The sequence below is a fragment of the Leucopleurus acutus genome (genome assembly GCF_964270905.1).
Source record: "Leucopleurus acutus genome assembly, chromosome: 20".
Lineage (NCBI taxonomy): Eukaryota > Metazoa > Chordata > Mammalia > Artiodactyla > Delphinidae > Leucopleurus > Leucopleurus acutus.
In genome coordinates, this window is record NC_139162.1 from 686,333 (window position 1) to 708,021 (window position 21,689).

Genomic DNA, 21,689 nt, shown 5'->3' on the forward strand with positions numbered 1-21,689 from the left:
AGTTGTGGCACGCAGGCTCAGTAGTTGTGGCTCGTGGGCTCTAGAGCTCAGTAGTTGTGGTGCTCGTGCTTAGTTGCTCTGCAGTATGTGGCATCTTCCCAGACCAGGACTCAAACTTGTGTCCCCTGCATTGGTCGGCAGATTCTTAACCACTGCCCCACCAGGGAAGTCCCTAAGTGTCTGTTTTTGTGTCAGCACCGTACTGTTTTGATTACTGGAGCTTTATAGTATGGTCTCAAGTCAGGGAGCATGATACCTCCCACTTTGTTCTTTTTTCCCTCAAGATTGCTTTGGCAATTAGGCAAGACTTGTGGTTCCATGTAATTTTTAGGATTGGATTATTTTAGTTCTGTGAAAAATATCATACATATTTTGACAGGGATTGCATTAAATCTGTAGATTGCTTTGGGTAATATGGCCATTTTAACAGTATTAATTCTTCCAACCCAAGAGCATGGGATATCCTTCCATTTCTTTGCATCATCTTCAAATTTCCTTTATCAGTGTTCTGTAGTTTTCAGAGTATAGATCTTTCACCTACACAGTTAAGTTTATGCCTAGGTATTGGATTGGCCAAAAAGTTCGTTCGGGTTTTTCTGTAAGATGTTATGGAAAAACCTGAATGAACTTCTTGGTCAACCCAGTATTTTATTCTCTTTGATGCAATTCAAAATGGGATTTTTGTTTTCTTTCTCTTTCTGATAGTTCCTTATTAGTGTATAGAAAAGCAACAGATTTGTGTCCTTAACTACTTAGGCCAGTGTTTCTGAAGTGTCCTGACAGCTTCTCATAATTTAGGAAAACAGTCTATTTCTGTCTTTGCCCTTAACACACACCCTGGAAACATGTTCACAAAATAACTCTTCATGAGATGGTGTGTGTGATGCCTCCTGATATTTTCTGTTCTGTGTTATTTCACTTTCTAACAAGTGGCTATTGAACATGCTAAAACAATTGTGGGACTGAGTGTGGGTTTGGAAACCCCCAGTAGGTGAGCTGTGTCTGCAGGGCACGTTCCCAGAGTTGCTCTCACTCTCATGTTTCTCCTTTGATGAAATGTCTCTGCACGTCTTTTGTCCATTTTCTAATTGGATGTTTGTTGTTTACCGTTGTTTTGATTGTTGTTTATTTTTTATTCATACGAGTCCTTTGACTTGTGATTTGCAGTTTGCCTTTTCATCCTGTGAACTAGGTCTTTCATTGAGCAGAAGGTTTTAATTTTGCTGAGATACAGTTGACCAGTTTTTCCCTTTGTGAATGGACGGTACTTCTGGTGTCATGTCTTAAGAACTGTTTGCCTAGCTTGAGGTCTTAAAGATTTTCTTCTTCTTTTTTTTTTTTCTACAATTTGTAGAGGTTTTCATACTTTTTTTAAATTTAGATTTATACCTGAGCATTTCAGTTTTATTTGACGCACTTGTAAATGGTATTGTGTTTTAATTCTATTTCCACATGTTCTTGCTATTCGTAGACATGTGGTGGGTTTTCGTGTGTCAATCTGGTATTCTGCAGCCTTGTTGAGCTCACTGTTTCCAGGAGTTTGGTAGATTCCTTGCAGTTTTTTAGATAGACAGGCACATCATTATCACATAGAAAGTTTTATTTCTTCCCTTCCAGTCTGTTTGCCTTTTATTTCCTTTCTTCCTCATTCACTGGATAGTGCTTCCAGTAAGATGTCCGGAAGCAGTGGTGGGAGGGCAGCCGTGTCCCGTGTCTCACTGTTAGGGGTGATGCTGGCCGACGATGCTGTCCACCCTCCTGCTCACTCTGAGGGGTTCCCTGGACCCCTCTTGTGCCGAGAGTCTTCATCATGAGCCTTGATATGTGTTAAATACTTTTTCTGCACCAGTTGTTAGGATTGTGTGATTCTTCTTCTTTGGCCTGTTAATGTGGTGGACTGCGTGGATCGGTTTTCAGACACAGAGCCAGGTTTGCATGTTTCTGACACAAGCATAGCTGCACCAGCCTCTCTAGTCGCTTTCTCCATGTGGTGACCCTGTGGGGCCCCCGCTGGTCCCAGTGCTGGGTCTTCCCCCCTTTTGTCCTGCAGCTGCCTGGTGGGTGGGTGTAGTGCCCGCCCAGGGCCACTTTTCCCATCCTGTCCCTCCCCAGGGCTGTCCTCCTCTGGGTTCTCAGTCTGCTCTTTCTCTGGCTTGTGCTTTTGTCTCCGTGGAGCAGCCATGGAGGCGTGTGGACTCGTCCCGTGCTGTGCTCTTGGTCACCACGTCGTGGGGCTCTCAGGGTGCCGGCCTGTCCCTGTCTTCTCCTCTCATTTATTCTGCAGCTTGGTCCCTTCTCTGTAAGACATCTTTTTCCTCCTCTGTTTTAACCACCCCCTCCTCCAACCTTCCTAGTTCACCGTTAATTGATCAGGTTTTCATTTCCATTCTGGCCGCGCAGTTCCAGTGGCTTGTGTGCTCTGTGCAAGGGAGGGTGGGTCTCGCCACAGGCTGGCAGCCTTGAGCTGCTGCCCCATAGTGTCCAGGGAGCTGCACTTCTGCACAGGGCATGGGGCCCCGTGAAGGGAGACTGTCCTGGGACAGGGTCTGGTAATTAGCCCTCCACTTTCTAAGCACCTGCCAGGGTGTAGCAGGTACATACCCCGTGGTGTTGTGTTTTTTTTTTTTTTTTTTTTCTCGGTATGCGGGCCTCTCACTGTTGTGGCCTCTCCTGCTGCGGTGCACAGGCTCCGGACGCGCAGGCCCAGCGACCATGGCTCACGTGCCCAGCCGCTCCGCGGCATGCGGGATCTTCCCAGACCCGGGCACGAACCTGCGTCCCCTGCATCGGCAGGCGGACTCCCAACCACTGCGCCACCAGGGAAGCCCTACCCAGTGTTTTAAACTTTACTATTGTGAAATGTAACATAATATCCAAAAGTCTGCAAAATAAAAATGTACAATTTCATTCTCACAAAGAACACACGCATGTGACTTTTGTGTAGAAAACTCCAGGTCACACTCCCAGGCATGACTGCCCATCCCACCCTCCTCCAGACTTTTACTTACAATAGTCACCGCTTGATGTTTTTAATAGTCTTGTCAGCTGAGCAGTGCATCCCTCAGCACTGTTTTCAGAAACTTAGGGAAACATACAATGTAACTTTTTTTTGCCTTGACTTGTGAGATGGTTGCGTTGTTGCAGGCTCCCACAGGGGCTGCTGGCGCGTGCGGTACAGGCCTGCTCCTGCGCTGGCGTGGCCTCTGGGTGTCACCCCAGGAGCTGTGGGCTGTTGGGCGCCCGTGCGCGGTGGGTCCTGTGGCTCCGCTCGCGCTCCCATCAGGATGCGTCGTTTCCTCTGTTCTGCATCTTCGCTGATGTTCTATAGCTTATTTTGGTTTTTGTTTGCATTGTCCTGTTGGTTAAAGAAGCTGATCAGTTTTTCATCTGGATTTCCTCTTTTGTGAAAGGCCTGAGTCTCACTTCCATCTTTTGTAGTGGACGTTTTCTCTTTTCCTTATTGATTTGTGGGAGCTCTTTATAGATGCTGGATAAGAGATTTTTGTCAGTTATGTGTGTAGAAAATTCTTCTCTTTTGTGGGAAGGTGACCTTTAATGAACAAAACTTGTTGTTTTTAAAGTGTTAGAATCTGGGCTTCCCTGGTGGCGCAGTGGTTAAGAATCCTCCTGCCAACGCAGGGGACACGGGTTCGAGCCCTGGTCCGGGAAGATCCCACATGCCACAGAGCAATGAAGCCCGTGAGCTACCGCTACTGAGCCTGCGCTCTAGAGCCCACGAGCCACAACTACTGAGCCCACGTGCCACAACTACTGAAGCCCGCATGCCTAGAACCGGTGCTCTGCAACACGGGTTCTAGGCATGAGAAGCCCGCGCACCACAACGAAGAGTAGCCCCCGCTCGCCGCCACTAGAGAAAGCGCGCGCGCAGCAACGAAGACTCAACGCGGCCAAAAATAAATAAATAAAATTTAAAAATAAAGTGTCAGAATTTTCAGACTTTGCCGTTATGGTTAGTGTTTCCGGTTTTGCGGGCTCTTTCTTTACCTTGAGGTTGTGAAGGTGTTCTCTACCCTGTTGTCCAGCAGCCTGTTCTCCTCTGGTCTGCAGTGTCTGGACTTGGGTTCGGTGTGGGGGTGAGTGGGAATCACCTTCATGTCTCTGCGTGGACTCTGCCGGGGGGCTCAGGTCGGGGGCTCCTTGGTCGGAACGTGGGTCACCGTGCACGTGCGCTTGGCCTGCCGGTTGGCCCTTGTCAGCATCAGGCGGTGTCAGTACTGTTCTTCAGCTTTTTAACTTTGACTTTAATTTTTTAAATTAATATTTATTTATGCAATTTGAAGTCCTTTCCTTTTCATTTTAAGTTTATTAGCATGAGTTCTTTTTTTCTTTCTGTTTTTTTGGAAGGAAGATTTATTTATGTATTTGTTTGTTTTTGGCTGCGTTGGGTCTTTGTTGCAGTGCGCGGGCTTCTCATTGGGGTGGCTTCTTGTTGCGGATCACAGGCTCTAGGTTCGTGGACTTCAGTAGTTTGTGGCACGTGGGCAGTAGAGCATAGGCTCGGTAGTTGTGGCACGTGGGCTCAGTGGTTGTGGCTCCCGGGCTGTAGCGCACAGGCTCAGTAGTTGTGGCACATGGGCTTAGTTGCTCTGCGGCATGTGGGATCTTCCCGGACCAGGGCTCGAACCCGTGTCCCCTGCGTTGGCAGGCGGATTCTTAACCACTGCACCACCAGGGAATTTCCAAGTTCTTTCTTTTTTAAAGACCTTTTCCTTTTTTTTCTTATGCCAATTTGGGCTTCTGTACAGGAGTCATTTTATGGTTCCCAGCCCCTGCTCCTGGTTTGCACTCATTGTTTCCTGACAGCAAGTACTTCCATCTGGGTTCCCTCTGCCCAGGAGCCTCTCTGTACTGGTGCTCAGCTGCTGGGCCCTGAGTCCCTTACACACCTGGGGGTTTGCAGGGAGGACCCCACAGTAAACTTTACTGAACTTTTACTGAAAAGTAACTATTTTATAAAAGAAAACAGAAGTTTAGCGAGAAGAGTGGCATTGTTTCATATAGCTGCAGCTCTTTCTAATACCTGGCACCTTTACTCCATCTGTTGCATTCTGCGGTTTTGCTTAAAGTGTGTGAAAACGATCCAGCCTCTCACAGACATGTATAGGGAACAGGGAGTCGCCTGGGAGCCTCCACGTGAGGGTGGGTTCTCCTCCGACTGGACTCGGGGGATCTGAAGACCCTGGGGGCTCCCTTGTGAAGCATTGGTCCCCTGAGGTGTGTGGGTCTCCCAAATGTGGACGGTCCATGATCACCACCAACCTCATTTGACCCGTCTTCAGGCTGGGTGCTAGGAAGCTAATGGAAGGGATACAAGTTTCCCAGAATTCATGTGAAAGCTCAAATTTTATTGCTGGCCACAACTACTGTTAGTTTTCCTTGAAGCGATGGCCTCATTTAGTTCATTTTTGAGAAAACACGTACCAGTCCTTAATAATCATAGCTTGTCTGAGAGAGTCTTTCAAGTAGCCGTTGTGCCCCATGAAAACGCAGCCGGCGTGGCCACAGCCCCGCCGCAGGGGCTTTTCCAGAGCCCAGTGCAGTCCCGCCAGCCCCACCGTCCATCTGCTCAGTGTCAGGAGGGCAGGGAGTAGGGTTTGCAGAGCGACAGAGTGGACGACGTTTGCTGCTTTATCGAGGCAGCGCTAGGGATGCCGGCTGGCTCACCACGGCCACGTGCCAGCGGGTGCTGGGCCACGCCGGCCGGAGAGGGCTTGGGGCGTCCTGGGGCCCTCGGGTGACACCGATAGGCCACAGTGTGCCTTGTGGAGCCCACGATAGTGCTCTGGGTGCGGTCTCTGTCCAGAGAGACCTTACTTATGGACACAGAAATTCTAATTCCATGCAGTTTTTGGGGTTTACAAAATATGAGTCTTGATTTTCTTTGTCCCCCAAGGATTTAAATTCAGACCATTCTTGGAGCTCAGCTCTGACCCCACAGGAGAGGCAGGGCTGGGCTGCGGCTGCCCTTGCCCAACCGCCCCCCCCCCCCCCGCAGGAGGGGGAGGGCCGGGGGACTTTGCTGCAGGCTCACAAGTGCCTTTCTTTTGCCGTTACCCTGGTCGCCGGTGTGGCTACATTTGGTGTTTGACTCTGGAAATCGTTTTTCAGGACCGTTGCTGCGCTGTGTCTGCGTCCCCTGCACAGAGGCCCCCGTGCGGGAGAGGCGGGCCTCAGTGGGCTCCTGCCCTTTGGCTGGGGTCCTGTCCTGGGCCGTTGTCTCTGGTTCCTCCTCGGGCAGCATCTTTGCCTTGCTGTGACAGCGGGCTTTCTGGATTGCTTCTCTAGGACTTAGCGTATCCTCTCGTTTTAAAATTTGTGAGTCTTTTCTTCTGTCTCTGAATTTTTCTAGACTCTCCTGAAGCCCAGGTTGCTGCTGACCCGGTCTCTCTCTAGCCGCTGCTCACCCTGCTCCTTTGTGTGTTGTCCCTCCGGGCCCTGCTCTGAGCCTCCCTCCCAGCTGCCTTCTCTGCCCCTGTGGTTGCAGCTTGCGGGGATGAGGCCGCTGGGGTGGGGGTGGCTGGCACAGGTCGGCAGGCGGTGGGCCCTCGTCCCGCCCCATTGCGCCTTCCCTCCTGGAGCTGCGGGGCCGGGCTCTCCCTGTCCGTGGATTTGGGGCCCACGGTGCTGTGGCCTTTTCCACTCAGGTTCCAGCTTTGATCCCCACAAGGCCAGTAAAGTTGCCTTCAGGTTCCCCCTCATGTCTTGCTTTTAGCTTGTCACTCGCAAAGGCAGGAGTTTGCTGAACGGCGGGTGTGGCAGGGGTGCAGCCACCCACCTTCCTCAGGGTTAGTTTGGAGGGAGCCTCTCCTCCGAGAGTTGCGCCTCTTGCCCACGGAGAGGGACTCGCAGGGCCGAGTTGTGTCGGGAAGGAGGAGGGTGCCGTGGTCGGGGCAGTCGCTTGCTGCGGTGCCCGTGGGGCTAGGTCTGCCCATGGTGCTCAGAGCGCCTTTGGGGAGGGACACGCCTCATTGTGACACGAGGTCTCTTGACAAGGATGTCTGTCCTGCCAGCCCCTGTGAATGGACGTCTCCCTGGGCCCAGGACAGGCAGGCGGGAAGGAGAGGCTGCCCAGCGGAGGGGTGCAGGGTGGTGTGGAGCCCGAGGGACTGGGCAGCCTCAGGGAGGGTCCTGCTGGGCACGTAGGGGAGAGGACAGAAGTGTGCCTGTGAGACCGGGACACAGCTGGGGCGGACCAGGGCCCATCGAGCCCTGTCCCTCCTCAGGAATGAGTGGAGACCTGGCACTCGGGGCCAGCTGCCAACACAGACACCCTGGTGAGGCGCGGGCCTCCTCCGTCAGCTAGTGGATTGCGCCCAAAATGACGGCAGTGGCGAGTGTCTCCTGGTGGCAGGGACGTGCCAGAGCCCGGGTCGGAGACGTGCACGCGGGTGTAGTGTTGAAATTTCACGCCGACGACAGCAGCGGAGCAGGAGGCGCTAGAGGAGCCGCAGGGTCTGCCGGTGTTTCCAGAAGCTGGGGGTGCGCCTTGGGGGGCCGCCGTGGGCACCGAGGCCCTGGAGGAGCGGGCCCCCCTCTTGCCCCCAGCCTCTGGGCAGCTCGTGCAGGGCTTCCCAGGAAAGGCCAGAGCCGCCGTGGGGCACTTGGTGACATCAGCTTTTGCGGCCTGGGCTGGCCGTCCACGCGCCCTCCTGGTTTGGATGCGGCAAGGTCGGGGTCCGGGACTCGTGGGTCCGCCCGGCGTGCGCTGCCTGGCTCCACACACTCGGGGATTCGCGTCTGGGGGTGCGAGCGTCGCGCGTCCACGGCTCCGTGGCCTGAGTTTCCATCTTGGGAGCAGGCAGTCAGGAGGTTTTCAAAACATTAACTTCCGGATAATCTTTAAATTTCTGTGGAAACATTGCTGATGAGTTCCCAGGTAGCCCTGAGATTCAGCAGCTGTCCTGAGTCAGGCTCTGACATGCCATTCCTCAGGCTGAGACAGCCCAGTTTGGTCGTGGAAAACTGGAAGAGAGCTTGGCGTTCACAGTTTCAAGCGCAGATAGGAACCATCATTTACGGCCGCAGCCACGGGGAACGTGTGGAGGCAGAGCCCGGCCCACCTGCGTGGTGTGCTGCGGAGGCGGTGTCAGGAGGTGGTGTGGTCCCTCCGCTGACTACAGTTAGATGTGTGTTGGCCAGTGAATAAGCAAGGGGACACTCGGGGAACCTTTGATCCGTTAACGTGGAAAAGGAGACAGGTTCTCCAGAGGCTGGTGAAGAGCAGGTCGGAGCTGCCACTCCAGAACGCTTCTGAACAGCGTGTTTCCAAAACCATACAGAGTAGAGGCTGCTTAATTCCGGGTGAGCTCTTTACGAAACCCCTCGTCCAACACGGCAAGGCGCCAGAGGTGTGATTCAGTTTGTGTGAACTGTTCTCTGACCCTGTGAGGAGGACGTCTGCGAGGAAGGCTTTCAGGAGGACGGAGCAGACGCGCTTTTCCCTGTTCCCTCTGCTGAGCGCAGCACGCACCCTGGATGTGATTTGTGGAGCAAGCACAGGAGGACGGGGGGTGGGGGGAGAGCTGCCCACGTCGGGCAGGGGCGGGTTGGGTCAGCGTGGCCACAGGCAGAGACGACTCCACGCACAGGTGCAGAGCGCCTGGCTGTGCCGGCACGGCCGCCAGGGAAGCACCGGGCTTGTTGGGAGCAGCAGACAGGATTGAGAGGCGAGTCGGCCAGCGTCTCCACTGGGGTCTCCATGGGGAAGGCGGTGGGTGGAGTGGACAGTTCCGCGGGCTGTGGGGTGGTCTCTGGTTACGTGGTATCTGGGATGCGTTATGTTCGGGGGAGTCGGCGGCTTGTGTGTGAGAGGTAGGTGGGGTGGTGGGTGGTTTTGTGGGGGGTTCTTGGCCATTGCCAAGAAAGGGCTGGCCCTGGTGGGAGGGCGGTCTGTCCCCAGAAAGCAAACTGAAGATGCCAAAACATAAAATACAGAAAACACGATAACCACAGCATGTGTCCTGGGAAATGCAGGGGCGCAGGCCTCAGGCCCACGTGCAGGAGTGGGCGCCACAGCTACCTGACATCCTCCGGGCGTTCCCCAGCGGCGTCACTTGCCTACCTTCTGGACATTTGACTTGCGGGAGTTGGGGAGTTCGGGGTGCTGGGTGCTTTCTGAGTGGCAGAGTAGCCCTCATCCTGACCTTCTGTTGGGGGTGGGGGCAGGGGGCCGAGAGGGTGGTGGGCGTGATCCCCTGGACCTCGAGGTGTGACCCTGCCCGTGGGCAGAGGGTGCTGCCACCGAGCATGTGTGGCGCCTGACGCCCGGAGCAGGGCTCCGCGTGCACCCCGGGGTTCTGCTGTTCTCCCTCGTGGAGGGGGACGTGCCGCTGCCGGGGCTGCCTGCCGGGCCGGTGCCTCAGGAGCGGCCCCTCAGAAGGCTGCTGCGTCCATGCGTCGTGCATCACCGACTGGAGGCGGCACCTGGGTTTCATGTGGGGGTCACTGGATCTTAACCCCTGTCCTCTGTTTTTAAGCAGACGGTTGACGATGAAGCGATGGCGGCGTGAATGAAGGCCTGGTGAGGAGGAAACGATGCCCAAGGGTGGGTGTTCTAGAACCCCACAGCAGGAGGAGCGTTCCCTGAGCAGCGACATGGTGGAGAAGCAGCCCGGGAAAAAGGTGAGCTCGTCCTCCCCCACCACTCCGCGTGGGCCTCGTCCGGGCCCGGGGGAGGGCTGGGGGTGTCACTGTCGCTTGTCCCTCTGCAGTGGGCGACGTCTGTGCCGCGAGACCCTCCTCGGGCGGCAGTGGAGGAACTGCTGTGCTGGGTGGCTGTGGAGGACACGTCTGGCTTTTTTTAAGGATGTTTGTTATTTGGGGGCCAAAGTGGAGCTTTAACCACTAGATCTGTGGACAGAAATTGCTGTCTGAGAGAACCCCAGTTCGGCCCCACCGTCTGTCCCTCAGGACCATGGGTTCCTGCCATATGGTTGCTGGCAGACCAAATCTGACGGTAGCCGTGCGAGTGGTTCTGACTTGAAACGCTGCTGGGTAATTGTACTCCCCGTTTGCTTGTTGCCAATGTGAATAGGAAAATGGGTTGTAAATCTGCATCATTGTGTCCTGTTAATGTGCTGGCGCCCTGGGCTCGGGGGTGTGTGCTGTGTGCTCCACAAGCTGTGACACCCAGTGTTCCCTCCAGACTGTTCTTAGAGGGACCCCCAGGCTGGTCTGTAGGAGTTACAGACTCACAGGCTTCCTGAGGGAGGGCCCACCTGCAAAGGTGGCCTCGCCCGTGCTCTGCGTGGGGTGCTGTGGCCTGTGCCCGGCCCCCCTTGATCCAGGAGGAGGACGTTCAGAGAAGCCCTCAGTGTGGAAGCTGGATGTGGCTCGTTGCTGCTTTGTCCCGTGGTTTTACGAGCAGGTCTGGGAAGAGGCCTCGGGCTCCGTGCTCCTCCCGGCGCTGGGAAACTCTGGGAGCGCTGGTTCCCGGAATCCCGGAGGAATCCACCGAGGAGAGAGTAGGAGGCTGCGTCCAGATGCTGAATTCCCAGGAAGGGTGGCAGGGGTCCATGGATCCAAAGCCCCTGGGAGCCCCCGCTCCTTTCGGGGCTCCAGACAGGCCTTCTGGTGGCAGTGAAGGGGTCGGGGTATTGCCGTCCCAGGTGGACTCCTGCGGTCCCAGTGACGCTGGGGATTGCAGAGAGGGAGATAGAGAAAAAGGCCCGAGGAACAAGCTGTGCCTGGCCGAGGAGCCAGCCCCGCGCCCTGTCCCGCTCTCTGCGGGACGCCGGCTGAAGCACACGCCACCCGCTGCGACCCCCTCCCCTCCACAGGACGCTCCCCGGGCATGGCTGTGTGACACCACAGGTGTCCACGCAGGTTTCGCAGGGGAGGGACAGGTCAGGCCTTGAGAGAGAGGAGCACCCTGACTGGAGCAGGGAGGGCAGCTGCGTTCCCCCAGACGACAGGGCCGTCTGTAGAGGAGGCCCAGGAGGTGTGCGCAGAAGCGGCGGGGTGCAAGGCCTGCGGAGCGAGGCTGTGGCCGGAGCAGCGTGCAGAGTGCCTTTTCTGAGCGCTGTTAGCCAGCGGTCGGGTGTGTAAGTTTAAAAACACATGTGTGGGGGCTTCCCTGGTGGCGCAGTGGTTGAGAGTCCGCCTGCCGATGCAGGGGACGTGGGTTCGTGCCCTGGTCCGGGAGGATCCCACATGCTGCGGAGCGGCTGGGCCCGTGAGCCATGGCCGCTGGGCCTGCGCATCCGGAGCCTGTGCTCCGCAACGGGAGAGGCCACAACAGTGAGAGGCCCGCATACCGCAAAAAAAAAAAAAGGCTACAGACTGTTTAGGGATTAATTTGATGAAAGATGTGCACCCTGAAACCTGCAGAACTTTGCTGTGGGAAACTCAGGCAGTTCTGAGCCGCTGGAGAGGAGCAGGGCCTACGGGCCGAGGGTGTCTCCATAGTGTTCAGATACCAGCGCCCCCCAAGCCAGTCTCATAGAGCCGTCGCGATGCAGGCCCAAGCCCCTGAGGGCTCTTGGGGAGAAACCGATAAGCTGCTTCCAAAGTGTGTTTGGAAATTCAAAGGACCTGGCGCAGCAACAGCCACCTTGAAAAGGCAGGAGGGAGTCGGCGGCCCTCGGCCTTGGCTGTGAAGCTGCGGGGCAGTGGAGACAGGCGCACACCTGTCCTGGGGAGCAGGGTCCCCACAGGCACCCACGTGTGTGCTCAGCTGCTTGTCTACAAGATGCTGAGGCTGCTCCGTTGCGAAAGGATCATCTTTTCAGCAGACGAAGGTGGGACAGTCAGATCAACCTATTTGTGCTGTTTTTGGTGGCTGATAGAGTCCTCATTCCTACTGGCTTCTTTCGTTGTTGGTAATTCACAGATAAGACTCAGTTAGTCATAGTCGAGGGGGTTCCAGGGCAGGTGTGTGGGGTGCGGGTTAAGAGCCAGCCCTCCTGTCTCTGTACGTGGTGTGTGGGAGCTGGCTGAGCGTCCGTGGGGGACGCTGGTTGCTGGGCCACAGCAGTTTTCAGGGTGTGCCACGGTCTGACACGGAGGTTGAACTGATAGAGGTTGAACCCGATAGAGGTTGAACTTGACGTCTAGACATCCTTTTAGCATTGAGGAAGTAAACACACTGTGGAGTGTGTACGGTTGGTCCTTGTGACGGTGCCTGGGTACTAGTGAGGGAGGCTCAGCGAGGTCTGCCCTGCTCTGCTCTGGCTGAGGGTTAAAAGCTTTCTGTGAGCACTTTTAGTGAAGTAGAAATGCACATTTCCTTTCTAGAACCTGGGATCACGATGATCCAGACCAGGCTCTCGGGACACCCCCCTCCCCCGCGAGCAGTCCCCACGGTAACACCCCGCCCCCACCCACAGGGGATGCGGACTCATGGTGGGGATCTCTGCTTCCTTTCGATGGACAGGCCCTTGCTGTTGGAAGGAGGCTCTTCCTCTGTGGCTGTGTGGTGTCCATCGGATGGACGTTCAAGCAGCTTCTCTGCCGATTCCTGTGCTGATACACATCTGGGTTCTTTCCAGTCCAGGTGTGACGTGAACATACATACATTGGGGTTTTTCTATGGAGGCAGCAGATAGGGTTTAACGGTTCGTCAAAGTGACTGCACAGTTCTGCACCCCCAAAGCCTAGGTCAGGCGGACCCATCCGTGCTAACACTTGGGGATGTCAGTTTAATTTGCCTTTTTCTGTCGTCTACTGGTCTCCTGTACCGTCCTCTGCAAGCTGTCCGTCTGTGATCCATCTGGACTCATTTTGTGTTTCGTGCTGTAAGGGAGGGTCAAGGTTTATTTTCTTCCCTGTGGATGTCCACATGGTCATTGTCACCGGGAAGACTGTCCTTTCCTGCTGGGTTGTAGCGGAGCCCTTGTCACCAGTCAGGTGGGGCTCAGCTTCTGCTCTTTGCTCTGAACCTTTGGCCCTTGGGTCCAGGACTACCTGTTGTGACTATAATTGTACAGTCTTGATACCTGGCAGTTTAATTTGCCCATCTTCGTTGTTCTTCAGAATTGTCCTTGCTACTTGTGACCCTCTGCGTTTCCATGTACATTTTGGAAAAAGCTGGTTGATCTCCACGCAAAGCCTGCTGGGTTTTGATTGGATTGCTTTGAATGTAGAGATGAGTTGGGGGAGATATGCTGTGCTAACAGTATTGAACAGTGTCCCATAAGTGGGCCTGCATTTTTATCAGTCTAATTTCTGTTCTCTCAGTAATGTTTGTAATTGTCTATGTAGAGGGCTTGAACACCTTCTGTTAGATTCATTCCTATGTATTTAATGTCTTTCGATATAAATATGTAATATTTCAGCATGATTTCCTAATGGTTTATAGTATATAGAAACCAATCACTTTCTGTGTGATTGAGCTTCTCATTCACTTACTAATTTGAAGAGTTTAATTGTAAATTCCTCTGGATTTTCTCCTGTGTAAAAACACAGCGTCGTAAGATAAATACTCCTTGTTATCCCTCAGGAAGAAGAGGGGGGCGGGGCTGGCCTGGTCTGACCGTGGAGGAGACCGGCCCCCTGAGGCGTGTTGTCACGGTGGGGCGCTGCCCGCCAGCATCTTCCCGCAGCTGTGGAATGTTCCGTCTACGGCTGCACTGGAGTGGATGCACCCATTTGCCTTTTGATGGGCGGTTGCTCTTTCTTTTACTGTTATGAACAAAACTGTGAGTTCGTGTGGCATGTCACTCACTCCCCGGACTTTGTTAGAAACTCTGAGTGGCCCCAAGCAGCGTCCAAGGCCCACTGCTCTGCCGGTCCAGTCAGCGATTCTTGTGAGAGTACTGGTGTTGCCTCCTGGTTTTAATTTGCATTTTCCCAACGCCGAACACCTTTCCAAACGTTAACTGGCTGTATGGATATTTTTTTCTGACAAGTGCGTGTTCAGATCTTTTGCTCATTAAAAAATAGGTTTAGTTTTTCAGTAGATGTGGTGAGTCTAGGCATTCCTGCCTTGAACCCCCTCTCGGGGGTGGCACCCAATCTTCTGCACCAAACCTGTGTCAGGTGGGGGACGTCCCTCCCCACAGTGTGCTGGGAGTTGGTCTCAGGACCTCAGGGCTTTTCTGCAGCTGTGGAGATGATCATAACTTTCCATCCTTTTTTTTTTTTAAAAAAAAAGCATTTTTAAAATATTTATTCATTTGGCTGCGCTGACTCTTAGTTGCAGCATGCGGGATCTTTAGTTGCAGCATGCGAACTCTTAGTTGCGGCATGTGGGATCTAGTTCCCTGACCAAGGATCGAAGCTGGGCCCACTGCATTGGGAGTGTGGAGTCTTAGCCACTGGACCACCAGGAAAGTCCCCGTCCTTTATTTTCTTAGTGTGGTGAATTACATTGATTTTTTAATTTCTTGCATTTCTGAATACGTTGTTAGTGTGATTTGTGTTATCTTTTTTTGTGTCTGTCGATCAGATTAACGAACTGGACCAGGAGTTTTTTTGGTGGCAGGTTGCTTATTACAGTTTGGGGCTTTCACTGGTGGGTGCTGTTCTCCTGGCAGGGGCGGCGGGGGGCGGGGCGGAGGTGCGTGCAGGTGGTGACAAGCGGGCCTGTGTCCTGGTGCCTCTGGCACCGGCTCGGCCGAGGCTCGGGCTCTGCCTGCTGGTCCCTCTTCGCGCTCCGGGTGCCCTCGGAGCTGGCGGTGTGTTGTGGCGGGGTCTCCCTGGTCACCCAAGGGTGTCTCGTTGCCTGCTGAGACTGGAGGGCACGGCGTGGCAGTCAAGTGGAGGACTCTCAGGGCCCCGGGAGACAGGACTCGCGCCGCTCAGGGTTGGGCGTCCCCTCCCAGGAGCACCCGACGCCCCAGTGCCGTGAGGGCTGCTGTGAGGGCCGTGTGTTTGCCTCCGCCTCCCCGGGGTGGATTCCAGAAAGGAAGCCTGCTGCTGGAGAAGGGGCCGCCTGGCAGTAGCGGTGCCGTCCTCCATGTCAGCAACGCAAATTGGCTGGCCCGTGTGGTGCGGTGCGCTGCGGGCAGACGAGCCGGGGCGCTGGTTAGCCTGAGGCTCTGCTGAGCGCCTGCACCCCACCCTCAGGGCTCTGTGTGCTGCCCTTTCTGTGAGGGGCGTGTCACATCCCGATCCCCCCCCCCAAGGTGGCGCTTCCCCCGGTTCTGCAGACGGTGGCAGGCGAGGCAGACGCCCGGCTGGACCTCCCAGGTTGAGGCTGGAGTTCGGGCTCCCGGGTCCTTACAGGTCAGCAGGGCTGGGAGCGATGGCCACACCCGGCCGCCCTCTAGCCAGCTTCTGCTCTGGGCTGGGTCGCCCGCACTGGGCTCTGCTCCAGGGATGCTGCGGCTGCAAGATCCGTCCCAAAGACGGCCCTGCAGTGTCACAGGCCTGTGGTGACCAGAGGTGGCTCAGGCCCCGGGCAGGCGAGGGACTACACGCTGGAGGGGAGCCAGCGTCTCAGGGCAGACATTCTCTCCCGTTCGGTGCGAGGCCAGGCCCCTTCGTTCACGGTCACGGGGAGAGTTTCCAGTAGAGGGCAGGTTCCGTCTGTCAGCAGGCCCCTCTGAAGGTGCGTTTTCCCCGTTACTGAGTCCATCTCTGGGAACAGGAGGCAGGAGGCAGCGAGGTGGTAGGGCCGTGGGTGCCTCTGAGCCTGGTGGGCAGGAGGGGTGTCCATTGCCCAGATAAGAGACTTGCTTTCCGGGCACGTGAAGTCCTGCTAGACCTAAGGACTTTGAGAGTCTAACTTGGGGCCAGCGTCTGAAAGCGTCACTCTCTTTTCCAGGATAAAGATAAAGTTTCTCTAACCAAGACCCCAAAGCTGGACCGCACTGATGGTGGGAAGGAGGTGAGAGAGCGAACGACCAAGCGGAAGCTGCCCTTCACTGTGGGCGCCAATGGAGAGCAGAAGGACTCGGACACAGGTACCCACCCGCCCCCGGCGCCCCAGTTCTGCTGCACGGACCCGGGAGGGGGTGACTCACAGCTGACAGGGCAGATTCCCAGGCAGAGGATTCCCGCAAGTGTGCACAGAAGCCACGTTCCCCCAGCCCCAGCCTGCCCAGGGGCCTCCCGTGCGTGTGAGCACGGGCTCCTCTCTCTCAAGGAGAGCCTCTGGAGAACTTCACATGGGAGGATAAACGTGTTTCCCCTCAGGGCTGCAGAAGCACATAACTTAAGCCCAGTTGTTTGAAATGGAGGCCAGAGGGGGCTGTGAGAATGAGCAGGAGGCACGCAGTCCCCCTGCGCGTGCGCTGCGGGTGTGCCACTCACCACCACGTGGCGCGTGTGCGTTCAGGTTGGTTCCATCCGAGCTGCCTGCAGGGACATGTGCTGGGTCCAGGCAAGAACCCGGCCCCTTTGCCAGCCGGCTCACACTCCTCCTCTTGGTCCTGGTGTGCTGGGCCTTCCCCGCCTGCCGGTCATCTGACTGCAGACCCCCTAAGCCAGGGGCAGGTGTGGGGTGGATCCACAGAGCCGCGAGGGGGCCTGGGTCCCCCAGGATGCAGCCACGGGGGAAGGAGCAGAGGTCCTGCCAGGATCGGGCGGAGGGCAGGGGGCTTTGCTGCACGTGAGGGTTTGTGTCAGGTCTCAGGAAAATGGCAGGTACGGGAATGACATAAATGTGAGAGAATTGGGAGAAATGGCAGGGGGAACAGCCTGAAATGAACGTCTTCACTCACAGCGCCTCCTGCACGGGGCGACCCCCAGGCGGGTGCGCCCCGGGCTCGCAGCCACTGAGCATGACCTGGGGTAGTTGCAGGCTGGTGAAGCAGGTTGGCGGGGTTGGTGGTGCCAGCTGGGGTATGGCTGGGGTCCGGGGCAGGCGGCTCGACCTCCGCGGGGTCCTCCGCAAGGGGAGGGGTTGGGCCGGGGAGGAGGGCAGAGGAGGTGGGAGTCCTCGCAGGGACCCTGTGCCTCAGGCTCTGGGTGCAGAAGAGACAGGCCCAGCTCAGGCTTGGGTGCCCGAGCCAGCTCTGGTACTGGAGGGCGCGGCGTCGCTGTTGGGTGCGGCTTCCTGGGTGCTGGGGGCCTGCAGGTCCGGTGTCGTCCTCTGGGATGTCCCTGCCCGAGCACAGGCGGGCGCGGCGTCCTCGGGGGTGTCTGCGGGGTGCTGGCCGTGAAGGCGGCCTCCAGCAGGCCTGGGGGACGGTTGGCATCTCAGCACGGGGCGCCAGGCAGGTGGGAAACTGAAGAACGTTTTGCAAGTGGGATTTTCCAGGCAGGGACAAAGTCTAAATACCTGGAAAGTCCAGCATTTGTCCTCTTACTGTTGAGTGGCTATCCCTTTGGGGGCCAGTTTTGCTGTACCATTGACCCTTGAACAGCACGACTGTGAGCTGCATGGCTCCGCTTATGTGCCGGCTTTTTCAGTAGTACACAGTGTGGGAGGAGGGGGGCCTTCGACTGGGTGACTGTGTCCTGCCCATCCCCCCCGCCCCCGGGGTTCGGGGCTGACCCTGCAGCTTTCTTGTACACCTGCTTTGGTCATGTGGCAGAACTGGTCTCCAGTAACTGGGAGCGTCTCATCCTTCGGGCCAGGACTGGGCACCTCGCCTGCAGCCCTGGTCACTGACCCCTCCCTGCCCTTCCTGGTGAGCGGCCGCCTGGCCAGGCAGAGTGAAGCTCTTCCTCTGAGAGGCCTCGCTTCCACCAGGTGCCGCCTGCCCGCCCGCCCCAGGGCAGATGGGGAGGCTCTTGTACAGAAGTGCCAACTCTGGTGAGCACCGAGCTAGGGAGGCTGAAGGTCCCCGTGTTCCCACGTCCCCTCCCTGCCTGCTGGCTCCTGCCGTGTCCCTCCAGCGCCCCCTGCTGGGAAGATGCAGCCTGGCACTCACGGGACGGTTGCAAGTGGCCAGTAGTTTCTCCGGCTGTGCTCCCTGAGCGGGGGAGGCGGGTGAGCATCCCCCAGAGACCCTCGGGCTCCCTGGGAGCACCCTCCTGCTTCCCGGTCCCCAGGAGGCCCGCAGCGCTTAGTCAGGGCTGGGGCGTCCTCCCTGGAGCTCAGGCCACCAGCGGGTGGGCGCCTGCAGGCAGGGAGAGGGGCCCTCCTGCCCGGTGCCAGTCGTGGTGGGACCAGGACCTGCTTCAAATTATACTCTGCTGCCGCTTCTTATGTGTCTGCTCTCCCCGCAGCGTAGTGTGCGCGCGCCTCCTGCTGAGGCCCGTGGGGTGAAGCCCTGCGGGCTGCATGCTCGGTCTCACCGCAGCCTTCCCGCCTCCTACCTGGAGCCCCCGGGGCCCTCCAGAGAGGGGCCTGTTCTCAGCTCCCAACGTTTCTTTGCTTCCACTTTGTGCTGGCTCTGCAGTGAGGATGTGTGAGCAGCTCACCCGTCTAGGGCTGGGATTTGGGGACGGAGGCGGCGGGCACGCAGCTTCCCTTGTGGGCAGGGCCTGTCGGGGCTCCTGCTCAAGGCTGCCCTGTGTGCGGGGATTCACTGGCGCTGGGCTCTGAGCACGCCCCCTGCCAAGTGCTGGAGGTCACGTGGGTGACCATGCAGGGGCTTGGCCGCCTGCCAGGCGTGACACGCTGTGAGTCGCTGGTTGGGAGGGCACATGCCACCCACACTGTGACCCTGGAGCTCTCGGGACCCCAGAGCGGGCAGGACTGGTGTAGGACGCTGGCCACCTCCATCCCAGGCCAAGTCGAGAGGGCGTGGCTGGGCCCACTTCTCTCTGGTCTGGGTCAGGGTGGCCGCTCCACCCGGTGAACTCCCGGGTCTGGGTGTGGGGAGCTCGAGGGGTGGTCGGAGGCCCCCAGGCAGGCTCGGGCCGGCGGGATGGATGCTGCTGTTCGTGCGCTGCTGGTGGTCTGGATTATGATTCACTGCTGTCGTGAAAGTTGGGGTCAGTGGTTGGGAACCCCTGTTGTCCAGGCCCTTTATGCCCCCCTCACCTCCATGGATTCTGGCCTCCTGATCACGGTCACCTGGGGGACGGCTCTGTGGTCGCCCTTACCTGGAGCTGGAGCAGCCTCTGCCGGGGGAGTGAGACGTGGGGGGTCCAGCCTGTCCCTCTCAGGCCGGGGACTTGCTGAAGGCCACACAGACCGCTCTTTCTTTAAACGATCAATGCTGGAAATTTTTTTTAAAAAGGAAAAGGAGGAGACACAGAGCAGGAAACCGGAAGGGAAGCCGTTTGTCACCACAGCCTGAATGATGGTGCCCATGTGGGTCCAGTGGCGCTTGGAGGGTCGGAGTGTAATGCGGGGAGGACCCCGTGCAGCACGTCACCTGACGGGGTATCTGTCACATGTGGACTGTGCCTGGGCCGGCTCCTCGGTCAGAAGCCTGTGTTTGTGACTGATCGTGGAGGTCAGGCCCTGTGTGGTGTGGGAGGTGTGCTCTGAGGCCAAGGGACGGGCCGCTCTTGGGACAGCAGGTCCCAGTGCCGACCACCCACCTCCCATCAGCCTGCCGTGGGCCGAGCCCTGCAACTTCATGGGAGACCGAGGACCTCCTCTGCCCCCTCCCCACCACAGGGCGGAGCCCTGACGATGGTGACATCTGAGGAGAGTCTTAGATTTCCCACTTTCGGCAACGTGGTACGCCCTGGTTGTCAGCCACGGGGCGTCTGGTGGCAGTGGACGGGCTGAGGGCAGCCGTGCCTGCCGACACCTCCGGCTGGAAGATGCCATCCTCCCGCCTGGGGGCCGAGAGGGCTCCCCAGGCTCACGCCGTCCTGCCCCCATGGGGCTGGCCCTCCCTGGGCCTCTGTGCGCCTTCCTAGCCCCAGAGCGGAGACGAGGATTGGACCCAGAGATGGCCGCCACAGGAGGAAGACACCTGAGCAGACACAGAACAGCGTCCAGAAGATCAGGCAGGGTTTTCACAGTGTAAAACAGAGCATGAGGCAGCAGAAACGATCGCTGAAACGAAGCATTCGGGCGGGGGATGGGTTCTAGCGCTTACCGGGTCCACCATGAGCAGAGTGAGTGAGCTGGAAGCTGCTGAACCTGAAGACGCCGCCTCGGCTGACGCACAGAAGGAAGCAGGGGAGTTGCCGACCGGGGTCCAGGAGGAGCACACGGGGCCGCTGGTGTCTGCGCAGGGTGCGGGCTCCACGCAGAGCGTCATGTGGAACCACGGGGCCGCCCGAGGGGACACAGAAGGCGGCCGGGAGAGTGTCTGCAGACCACGTCCCGGAAGCCAGAGGAGACCTTCTCCCAGAAGCTCACTCTGTGTCTCTGCTGCCAGGATTCGCCGTGACTCGGGGAAGTTCTCCACTGGACGCCGTCAGTTTTGCTGGGGAGTGAAAGTCCCCAGGAGGAGTGGACTCTGGGTGCTGGGTCCTGAAACAGAGGCCCTCAGGGCTGCACCCTCCGCAGGCCCAGCCCCAGCAGAGGCCACGGGGGCTGTGGGAGGAGAGCAGAGGCGTGTTCCGGGGGAGACAGGAACGCATTTAGGGGGAAACCCAGGGATGGCCTGGTGGGCTGGGGATCCTTGCATCTGCTAGCTGGGTGACCGTGTCCCAGGAAGAGATGATAAACGTGGCCCCGATTTCACAGAGGACCAGTGAGGTGATTGAGCGTGAGAATCAAGGCGCCATGGACATACAGGCTGAGTCACACGGCTGTGCTTCGCTTTCCTCAGGGTGGAGGGGACTGTCCAGGCTCGTGAGACTGCCTTCCCCCCATTACCCTGGGAAGACGGCACGGCTGGCGTCCCCGGGGAACGAGGGGGCAGGGTGTGCTCCAGCCCCTGCGCCTCCACAGCACCCTCTGGCCTTGCTCGCCACTCACACGGACCTGCCAGTTTTCCAGTCTACAGCTTGACACACGCCGCCTGGGCTTCGTGTAACTTCTGTTCTGCTTCCGGTTGGATGTGAGAAACAAAATGCTGGCAGAGCGCTGAGGGAGCTGGGCCGTTGCCCGGGCACCTCCTCTGCCGTGCCCCCATCCCAGCGCTGGCAGGTGGGGCCGTCGCCCACCTCGGGGCAGGGCAGGAAGGACGTTCTGCAGGTCTCACCTGGGTTGACCCCCGGCTTGGCCCCTGCCGACAGGACGCAGTGGCTGGGCAGGAAGGCCCTTCTGCAGCACCAGCGCCCCGGCCTCCGCTCCTCTGTGGCCCGGGTTCCGTGGGCAGCCGCTCCACCTGCGACTCCCAGCCCGGCCAGACGTGGGCTCTCCAGATCCCGGCAGCCGCGGCACCTGTAGAGAAGTACACTCCACCACCGAGAAGTTGGCGTCTCAGGAGATGGGATTACATTTGGGGTTTTTCCCTGTGTTAAGCCTGGGGAGACCAGAGGGTTGGGTTAGTCTGTTCTCCTCCACGTGTGGGGTGAGCAGGGCCCGTGGGCAGGTGTGGACTCGTGCTGGGGTTGCCTGAGCCTTACAGCTCTCCCAGCCCCTTCCTGAGACCACAGGCCGGTGCCACAGGGCCCAGCTCTGCCGCCGACATCAGAGTCTCTGGGTAGAAGTTGCTTCTTCGCTGCCACTCAACAACAGCGCAGGCAAGACCCTCGAGGCACCTCCCTGGTCCTGGGCGTCCACTGGCTGCACGGTCACTTGAAGACAGAGGTGGCTGTGGCCCTTTTGCCGGGCTCCTCTGGCATCTTAAATCACGGGCGCGTCTGTCCTGGAGACCCGTGCGCTGCGGAGAGGGGGCTGGGCTGCTTGCTTCCACCCCCGAGGTGACCCGGTGTACTCGGCAGGTGCCGCCCACAGCCCGTGGGAGGCCGCGGGGTCACGCGCTTCGCTGAGGTTCTGCTTCCGTCCTCTCCTCTGGGGGCTTCGTGTCTCCACCGCC

At 57.8% G+C, this 21,689-nt stretch overlaps 1 protein-coding gene across 4 annotated transcripts in view; it reads left to right on the forward strand.

Annotated features, from left to right (window-relative positions):
• ANKRD11 (ankyrin repeat domain containing 11) overlaps positions 1 to 21,689 on the forward strand; it is a 171,834-nt gene that overhangs the window by 130,746 nt on the left and 19,399 nt on the right. For 2 of the 4 annotated variants that reach the window (XM_082862035.1, XM_082862037.1), the window contains exons 3-4: positions 9,501 to 9,642; positions 15,728 to 15,866. In XM_082862035.1, the coding sequence (XP_082718161.1) occupies positions 9,556 to 9,642; positions 15,728 to 15,866 (226 nt within the window). In that variant the 5' untranslated portion in view covers positions 9,501 to 9,555. Of the gene's footprint in view, positions 1 to 9,497; positions 9,643 to 15,727; positions 15,867 to 21,689 lie in introns of those variants that run through there. The other 2 variants (XM_082862036.1, XM_082862038.1) reach the window with 2 other exon arrangements.